Raw genomic sequence first — 9,864 nt, forward strand, 5'->3', positions numbered from 1 at the left:
CTGCTGCTGTTTTATCAACTAAGTTAACATAATATACTAAATATTTCATTGAAATTTCTACAGTATTCACAACATCTTCACCAGGAGTAGATTATGCCTGTGAAAGGTGATTAAATCACTTTTTGTCATATATAGACAAAATAGAGCTGGGAGAGGCATGAGGGAGGTGCACTTTTATTAGTCCATTTCTGTTGCCTGAAACAGAATGCCTGAAACTGGACGATTTGTACAGAAAACAAAATTTATTGCTTACAGTTTCTGAGGCTGAGAAATCCAAAATCCAAGAAACACATCTGGTGGTGGTAACAGTGACCCCTCACATTTCAAGATGGAAACAGAGAGAATGGTTCATCTGTGGTTGATCTAACTCCTCATTCAACTCTCCTTTTAAAGTCCTCAGAACCATGCCCCTGACCACCATTTTTAATCCATTCACTATGGCATGGTCCTATAATCTGATCACCTCTTCAAGGTCCCACCTTGCAATTCCCATAATAGGATTTCCCACCCTCAACAGTTACAGTGGGGATTAAGCCTCAGTGAGGTGGGGGGGCATCCAATCTACAGCAGGCCTCATGCTTTCTTATCTAAGATAAGAGCTGTTTCCAAGGACCTTCTAAAAAACCCGTCAGAAATCCCCTTCACATTTTTCATGTCCTTCAGGCATCTCCTGGTTTGCATGAATGCATATGTACCTGAAAAAGTTTATCAGTAGCCATTCTTTGGAATTGTAGTAATTCAGATAGGATGTTTGAGAAGAAACTCCCCAGTGACAGCATCTCAAGTAGTGAACTAATGACAAATCTGACTTTGACTCTCAAAACCAATAAACTGTATTTCCAAGCATATTACACGAACCTCTCTGTTTTTGCTAATAAATGCTTTCTCTTACCATTTCCTCAGTGCATTTGTGGCTCTTCATGGTATGTATTGAAGATTATAATTCAGTTTTATATTCCAGAATAAGACGAAGATATTTGGAGATATTTTTCTGTAATGTGCTTTTTCTAGGTTAACATATTTTGTGCCAGAAGTGGCCCTGAAGCAGGATTGCTTCAGAGAAAGATCAGAGACTCTTGGGATCAAGTGAGGTACCTACAGAGCCATTTCAGCTTCCCTTTTTCATGGTTCACTTCTTTCTGCCCAGGTAAATCCTTTCTCAGGAATTTTAACAAGGCAGTGCATATGTTAAGAAGAGAGAAAACCAGGGATAAGTATTGGGCAAGAGTCAGTCTCTCGCATGCCCCATCCACCCCCCCCCCCAAAGTTTCCCCTTTTTTTTTTTTTTTTTTTTTTACCCCACCCCACATTCTACCTCTCAAACCCACATCAACCCTGACGACTAAAGCCGGGCATTTTCCTGTTTGAAGAGGAACTTTGGTGGTAGCAGGAACTTTCAGAAACCCTTGTACAAAATCTCTTTCCTAGTTTGTAGCAAAAACCAGGGAAGAAAGGCAAAGTATATAGGTCCATCACACACACACACAAAGAAACCCAAAATACAAATAACTAAAGATGTGATTGATAGATGAGGAGCTGGCTGGTCAGCTCAGTTGGTTAGAAGTTGGTTAGAGCATGGCACTGATAACACCAAGGTCCAGGGCTTGATCCTCGTACTGGCCAGCAGCCTCCCCCTCGCCGGAAAAAAATAAAATAAAATAAATGGATGAATGGATAAAACATCGGAATTTCTGGGGAAAATAATTACCAGACACTGCAAGTGTAAACTGGAACGAGGATTATGGGGTGCACGCACCCTGTGACCCTGGTATTTTATTCCATTATACATACAACAGCAGTTAATCCAGCCATGCAGTATAATCCATTGAGGACTGACTTACCAGTTTATTGAATGAGAACAAACATCACTTAACGGGTTTCAACAGAGTTACCATATTTCTTGTTTGATAAATTTGAAGTAAAATGGAGACATGATATATTATACTTTTATTGCATCCGTAAAAAATAGACGTGGGTTCTATTCCAGAAACACCTGTCAGAACTAAAAAATAAAAATAAAAAGTTATTTATTAATATCATCAAATAATTGGCCCGCATTCAAGTTTCCCCATTATTCCCACAATGTCCCAGCTTGTCAGACACATTTAAGAAAGAATGAGGGGGCTGGCCGGTTAGTGCGGTTGGTTAGCGCTGCTGCTCGTCACACCAAGATCGAGGGTTCGGATCTCTTTACCCGCCAGCCGCCAAAAAAAAAAGCCTGGTCTCCAGGTCACACGGCCCCCTACTGTGAAAATAAACAAATTTTCCTCCTTTGGTTGGTAAAGGAGGACGGCAGAGTCTTGAGGGAAATGTAGTCTCTTCCAATGAGTCACTGGCACAGACCTGTGGCAGTTGATTTTCGTGTTCCTTCTGCGCATGTGCCGCTCCGCTCCCTCCCGTCATCTGGAAAAAGTAGTTTCCCCTGCAATGACGTCACCCTGGTAGGACTATGGGAAAAGCTTTTTTCCGGGTGTTTCTGCGCATGTGCGGCTCCGCCCACTCCGCCATCTTTTGTCTGGAACTTGCACGCTGCTTCTGTGTCTAAGCTTCTTCTCAGATCCCAGGGTTGGATTGTGCGTCCCTGAAGGTGGGTGCCAGAGTGAAAGAGGAGCCTCGAGGGCCCTGGGGGGCGGGACGGGTGTACCTGCACTTTTTGGGCAGAAGCGCCGCGGGCCGCGGTCGGGCGGGGCCTGACGTGTGGCGCAAGCGCGGACCTGGGCCGGGCAGGGGAAGGGGCGCCGGGACTGCGCTTTCCACGACGGCTCCGTTAGAAGACGGCGCTGCCGGGTGTGCAGAAGCCGGTTCCAGATGTCCCAGAACGGGGGCTCAGGTCCAACGTGGTCCCAGAACGGGGGCTCAGGGCCAACGTGGCCCCGGGAACGTGGGTGGGGGTGTGTGAAGACAGCGAGCCTGGGAGGTGTGCGGGAGGCCACGTTCCAGCTCCGCCGTCCAGTATCCATCTGTAACATGAGTGTGTTGATGTTTTCATAATGCCCCCAAATTCCCAGATAAATAATTGTGAGGTGTCTGCAGACTGTTACTCTGTGGCAGTTTTGTTTGTGGGGTGGCTTAGTGTCACTGTGTAGTCTGCCTAACACTCCTGGTCTGAGTTTACAGAAGTTTATACAAGACCTAATTTCCAGGGACAGTGACTTCTGTGAGGGAAATTGGGGTATTGGATGATGGTCCCATTTTCTTTGGAGTAAAGAAGGTGTGACAGAGTTTGAGGGAGGACACCTTATGAATAGGAATCCAAACTGAAGACACACTCCTCTGGCTTGATCCTTCTCAGTAGTGCTTCAGACAGAGGCAAGAGAGTCCCAGAAAGGTGAAGGTCCTAGCTTTGTGCAGCCCAAGCAATTATTGATCCTACTGCCTGGAGTGCACAAGAGTTGGTTGGTAATACATCATTTGATCACTGTCACAGACTGGGTGGTACTGGAAGGTTTGGACAACTTTCAGAAGGGAGAGGTGAGTTGGACTGAGAAAATAAGGCCTGGGCCTAGGAAATATTACTTATTAAAGGGGGCTTGAATGTGTGGTCTGGGGTGGAGGAATAACCTGGCATAGCTGAGAGGATCTCTCTTCAGTAGTCTCTGAACACATTTCCATTCCTTCAGTCTTCCCTCAATGTTCCCAGTGTCTGAGCTCTCAAACCTAGCCTATCACCAGATTTGGCATCTGGAGATATGCTGATTGATGCTCCTGCTATCCCAGTAGATCTTCCTGGTAGTTCAGGAAGGGTTTGCCCAAGGTATTTCTACTTTATAAGAAAGATTGCGGGGAGAAATGAATCTGACGAGCTGTGACTTGCCCAGGGTCACATAATTTGTTGGTGTTAGACATCCAGACTTTTGGGCTATTGTTTTTATTTTGCCAAACTTAAGTCAAAACAAGTGTTTACTTTTGAGATTATTTTTGTGACACCGAAGTCAACTTAGATCAATTACTGCTTTAACATACCTTGCCTTACACATTTCCATTTTTCCCCCCAGCACTTCCCGTGGGTGTTGTAACCTCAGAGGGGAAAAATAACACAAATATTTTCCAACAAATGTCAGTATTCTGTTCTTAAACATAAATTCTGCAGGAATATAATGGGATCCTATTTAACATTATTTAAAACGGGAAAATTAGATGCACACTTCTATTAATAAACTAATGTCTTAAAATGTCATTAAAATACAGTGCATTACTTGCAGACTTTTTTATGATGTAAAAAGACAAAGATTAAACTTACAGCATAGTTTACTGATGTGCGCACAATTGCTTTTTATGATTCTATGGCTTCTGATAGCAGTAGTAACCTCACTGAAGTCCCTTTAGTTGTCATTCGTTGTGATTGTTAAATTATGTGTGTGGTTTTGAAGTTATATTGGTTTTATTTGATATGTAATTTAAGACATTTTCTCCCACATGAGTTCTGGAGGCTTATACATATCTGTTGCTTTGCCTCCCATGTATTTGTCACCATTTTTCCCCTGGGTGACGGAGCCACCAAAGATTATTACTCAAAGCCAATCTCTTCTGAGCAGTGAGATGCCCCAAAAAGGGATTATTCTCCCTCAACCCTCAAGAGCGAGGCGTTCCTTCCATTTGGGAAATTAACCACAAATTGGGGTTCTCTTCAAGCATTTATTCTCCAGACAAGGAAGTTACAGGAAGAGAACATAGGTGGGGTTTTTGCTAAGTACAGTTTAACAGGTTTAACAATAGAAGCTGGTAACATACAATTAAGTCGATCCACTAACAAAAGCCTCATTTTAGCAAACATTCTCTTCTTACAGCAATTTCCCAGTATCTTTACATATCAATCAGTAACCTGTCTGTCTTTGAGCCAGGAACCTGGCTGTGTTACAATTCTTTATCTTACAACAGAGACTTTTAGCCTGGGGAAAATTTCCTGTCCTTTGCAAGGTCAGTATTTGAAACTGCAAGGGTTTGGAAAACCAGGCCCTGTGAAGTACATTTGCTTTCTGCATACTCTACACATATCAGTTAACATTTACTAAGTAAGGAACTAACCAAAATTCAATTACTTAAAACACACACACACAAAGCAAACAAAAAACAACCATTTTCTTTGCTTGAAGTTCTGTGAATCCACGTGTTGGGGTGTGCTCAGCTGGGCAGTTCTCATGCTAGTGTTCCCTGGATTCCAAGTTCAGCTTTACTCTCCTGGTGCCTTGACTGAGGCTGGTTGGTTCAAGGTGGCTTCACTCACTTGTCCTGTGGTTTGTGCTAACCTTTGGTTAGGCCCTATATCTCCAACAGATTAGCCCCAGGCTTCTTTACTGTATGACTGTATTTAAGAGGCAAGCATCAGTGTGAAGTACTTTTCAAACTGTGTTTGCATCATATTTTCTAGTGTCCCATTGACCAAAGCAAGTCAAATGGCAAAGCCCAGTTCATGGAGAGAACATACTATATCAGGGCTTTGGTACAGCCCAAAGAAACATTACTGGATGAGTGGGCCATAAGAAATATGCATTATGTACTTTTTTTTTCTCCCTTTATAATTGTGGGCAAAAAATATTGAGGTGCAAGATGCAAAGTTTCGTGATGTATAGGTATATGAAAGCAGGATGTGTTGTACTGGGAACATTCATGTGGAGTCCTGCGTGCAATCCCTGTATTAGTAGGGAAATAATTCAGCCTAAGTATATTTTTATAAAATTAATTTTAATGAGGACATAATGTTTTTTTCTTTGACTTAAATTATAACAGGTAAAATTCATTGTTGCTGAAGCAGTAGGTTATGTACAAGGGGTCATCAAAAAGTTCATGGAAGGATTTGTATTATCTCATAATTCAGTTTTCCACAAATTTTTGACGTACCCTCATGTTTTCATTAACCCAAAAATAGTCTACTTTCTAGCAATTAATGTATTTGTAGATGCATTGTCAGTGGGGTGTTTGCTGCCTCTTTTTGAGGCCTGAAGGACTCTTCTCCTGTAGGAAGGCTTTTTTCTTTCTATTTTTGACGGTTTTAGACAGGAGAATCTGGGATCTAGCCACACCAGTTCTCTCTTGAATCCATTCCATTTTCCTTCTCTTTCAGCTGTGGTTCCAGAGTTTTCTTTGCATTTCCAAGAGTGACAAAAAATGTATAAATCTTGGGTAAGTTGTTTGTTTGTTTATTCTTTGTTTTACATTGTATTTTATAAGCATTATGGAGTTCATGAAGAATTAAAATGCAAAACTAAGTAAAACTCAGCCTCAAGAAAATGTACATACATAAGATAAAGTTAGCATGTAGATATGGCAGGCTGTAAGACCGTATAGTTGTCTAAGTTGAGCACAGATTTGTTTCTGATACTTCTGATGTCATGGCAAAAAAGGCAGTTTCTTTTGTTCCATGATTGATGTAGAATTGAAAAGAGAATATGCCAGATTCTCATGGTACATCAAGACTTGCTGATGCCACAATCTGACAAACCTTCACTGGTTACATAGATGATGTAGTGAAGTTTTTCACCAATCTGAAAAAAATAACACTGAGTTTCCTGCAGTGGAAATGGTTACTTAGTGCTAAAACACTTAATAGGTGTGTGTGGGGGGGGATTGTTTGTTTTGGGGGTTTTTTGTGAGTCTCTATTATAGTGTGGTTCTAGACAGCTTTTAGAAGGCCGTACTTGATTCATGGATAAAAGTTGGATTGTCTGGAGGTTTGAGTCAATTGTAGGTCCTTAAGTAACTCTGTTTCTCTCAGTTCATCCGTACGTGCAGGTGTGCAGCATACTATTCAAAGTTATTTTTTCTGGCAAATATTCCCACTTGAACCCACTCAATCTAGTCTTAGTTCAGTTCTTCAAAAGTTCACCAATAACCTAAATTATAGTCTCATTCTCTAGTCTTTGCCTTACTTGAGTCTTCTGCCATATTTGAAACTACTGTTCATGATCTTCTGGAAATTCTTCAGTGTTACTTTTTGTCATGACCTCGCTGGCGGTTTTTTCTCTGAATTGTTCTACTTTCTTCTCTTTAATGTAGCTCATCCAAGTGCTTCATCCTGGGTCCTGTTCTCTCTGCAATTTTTTTCCCTCTTATTTGGTCCTCTGTAGTTTGCACTGGCTTGTTCCTCTTTTCCAGCCTGTCAATCATAGGTTGATGTCTCTATGGAATGCTTCTTTGTAGCTCTCCAAAATGAACCTCAAGCTCAAGAATTTCAAAACAAAAACCAAACCTGCTCTCTCATCTTACATATGACATCACTGCCATCTAACCAGTGACACAAACCTCTAAACTGGGATTTCTTCTGGACTCCTCTCTGTCAGGTCCAGTCTCAAGTGGTATCAACTCGCTGCTTTTGTTTGTTTGCTCTTTTTATTTTATTCTGATGTCTGTATACAGTGTCACTATAGGGGCTGTTGGTACTTGCAAGCACACATAGTAACTGTTTTACTTGAAATGTCCTTCTTGTCAGAACTTGAAGATATGTTCACTGGGTCATGCAGTTAAGTCCTTGGTGAATTGTGCTTCTGGCCACTACGTGCAGTGATGTCTTTAGGAGTCCACAGGGAGAAAGCATGCAGGAATTAGTGGACAAGTTTGAACAAGGGGCAATAAAAAGACATGCAAAGAATAAAAAAAGAAAGCACAGATTTTTAAAATTTGTACCTTTTCCTTTTATAAATATGTCAGCGATTTTATGTGTAGTTTTTCTTAATGCGCAATTAGTTGTATGTTTGTAGTTCAAAAAGACCTTTTGTGTTTTCAAACTCTCTTAAAGATTGTACTTAATTTTTCTCCTGTTTCAGGTAATTACTTAAATATGAATAGGGAAACATGGATGTGTGCATGAGTCCATAACTATGTTTATGAACTGCAACCGTAGTTAACAGTTTCTTAAGAACAGAAAGTGACAACCTAATCAACTGAATATTTTACATTCACAATTACAGTTCGAGATCTCATATAACATGTGAAATGTGCTTTATTCATTCATTTTGAATCTAATAGTCAATCTAAATGTACACACTACATGTTTCAAGTAAAGGTACCACCTATGGTCTATTCACTTTTTTAGTCTTCTGATTATTTGCTGCATAACAAAGTACCACAAAACTTAGTAGCTTTAAACAAGAATTTCTTCTTATTACATGTCACACTATTGTGGGTAAGTAGACTGGACAGGGCAGTGTGGGTTGGCTGCTGCATGGTGTCTCTGGTCTCGGCTGAAGCACACTAGTGGCTGGGGACATTGAACAGCATGCAGCCCTCACTTTGTGGTCAGGTTGGACTTCTTCACAGTCTGGCAGTCTCAGGGTAATCAGGGTTGTCTGGCTTCTGCCAGAGCCACTGTCCAAGAGGTCCAGGCAGAAGCTGTGAGGCTTTTTATGATCTCCTCTTAGAAGTCCCAAAGCAGCTCAAGCACATCACTAAGAGCAGCCCTGATTCAAGTAGAGGGCGATTAGATTTCACCTGTCGATAAGAGGAATAATAAGAATTTGCAGAAATCTTTAATATATAACAGTTTGTCACAAATTTCTACATGCAAAATATACTTTGCCCCTCTCAAGAGCCCCAGAAATCCTTTGCTATTATGGACCCACCTAAAAGCTTAACATAACCAGGTCCTGGGGGCCTGTCACCTGCCCCTCCACACACACCCAGCTCACAGTCGGGAGACTGGCATGAACATGTGGGTACTTCCCTTCAGACGTGGTTAGTGGGAAGAGGAGGCTCCTGCAGGCACTGGTCTGAGCAGTTACTTATTCCCTTTAGGCACCTGCTCTACTTCTTTGTTTAGGACCCAGCCCTCATCCCTGGAAAGATGCCTCATGCCTCTTCATTCTGCCATCTGGGCTCTTGCCGTTCTCTGTCAATATCCTTTTTCCTTAAATCCCTGGGTATGAAGTTGACTGACTTGCTTAGCTTATTTCTTACTGTAAGTTGGGGATCCAATGGCTTCCTTTTCATTTTTTATCTAACTCTGACCTTTTGATTCAAGGAATGATTCAGTGTAATCACAACTTTAAAAAGCATGGACTTCCTGTGAACTGAAACCCATAGATCAAAACTACCCCCACCCACTCTGAGACACAGGCCCTTTGTTCTCTGGCCTCCCCTTCTCTCGAAGGCTGCTATTAGGTGATGTCTTTTGAAGCTGTATTTACCAGGGACTATTTCTATGTCACATCCTAAGGTTCTTAAAATGCTGAAAATATCTTGCTGTATCTTTTTAAAAAAAAAAAATACTGGTTTTGATCCTTACCAAAAATGAAAGCACAGCTGGGCTGGTGTCCAAGAAGGCTCACTGGTGGCTGGCAGTGGGTAGTACTGGAGACTCATGGGGGCTGTTGGTGCACATACCTGCTCATGGTCTTTCCATGTGGTTCCCTATCAGGGTGGTCTCAGGGTGGTTGGGTTTGCTTACATGATAACTAGCTTTCCACAATGCAGTTGTGTAGTCCAGCCTTTGAATTCCCAAACTTACAGTTTTCCCGTGGTCTGTTGGCCAAACAAGTCACTAAGGCCAAGCAAGGCTCAAGGGGAATTAGTTTCTACCACAGACGGAGGAGAAGGAAAAAAGTTGTGGCCACCTTTAATCTTCCAGAAATGTCATTGTTACAAATGTTTGTTCCAAGTTTATTATAATTTGCCTTATGAATACTTCTTTGATTTACAGATTATTTCAAAGTACATCATATAATTTTCAAATATTTGAGACTTTTGTGGATATATTTTTGTTGTTTGTTTCTAATTTAATGCCATGTGGCCAATTTTGTAAGATTTCAGTCTTGAGATTTCTTTTGTAGTTTGATGTATGCTCTGTCTTGGTGTGTGCTCCTGTATCACTCTGTCTTTAGTACCTGACACTGGAATATGTATCCAATACTATTCAATCACCTCTTAAAGGTC

General features: G+C 41.4%; 1 protein-coding gene across 2 annotated transcripts in view; it reads left to right on the top strand.

Annotated features, from left to right (window-relative positions):
* LOC103603197 (zinc finger protein 345-like) overlaps positions 1-9,864 on the top strand; it is an 81,305-nt gene that overhangs the window by 53,001 nt on the left and 18,440 nt on the right. The window contains exon 1 of one of the 2 annotated variants that reach the window (XM_008587690.1): positions 6,084-6,120. The exons of the other annotated variant lie outside the window; for it this stretch is intronic. Within the exon in view, the coding sequence (XP_008585912.1) occupies positions 6,106-6,120 (15 nt within the window). The 5' untranslated portion in view covers positions 6,084-6,105. Of the gene's footprint in view, positions 1-6,083; positions 6,121-9,864 lie in introns of those variants that run through there. 2 annotated transcript variants of the gene reach the window in all.

This window comes from Galeopterus variegatus, unplaced genomic scaffold, assembly GCF_000696425.1.
Source record: "Galeopterus variegatus unplaced genomic scaffold, G_variegatus-3.0.2 Scaffold4499, whole genome shotgun sequence".
In the NCBI taxonomy this organism is placed as follows: Eukaryota; Metazoa; Chordata; class Mammalia; order Dermoptera; family Cynocephalidae; genus Galeopterus; species Galeopterus variegatus.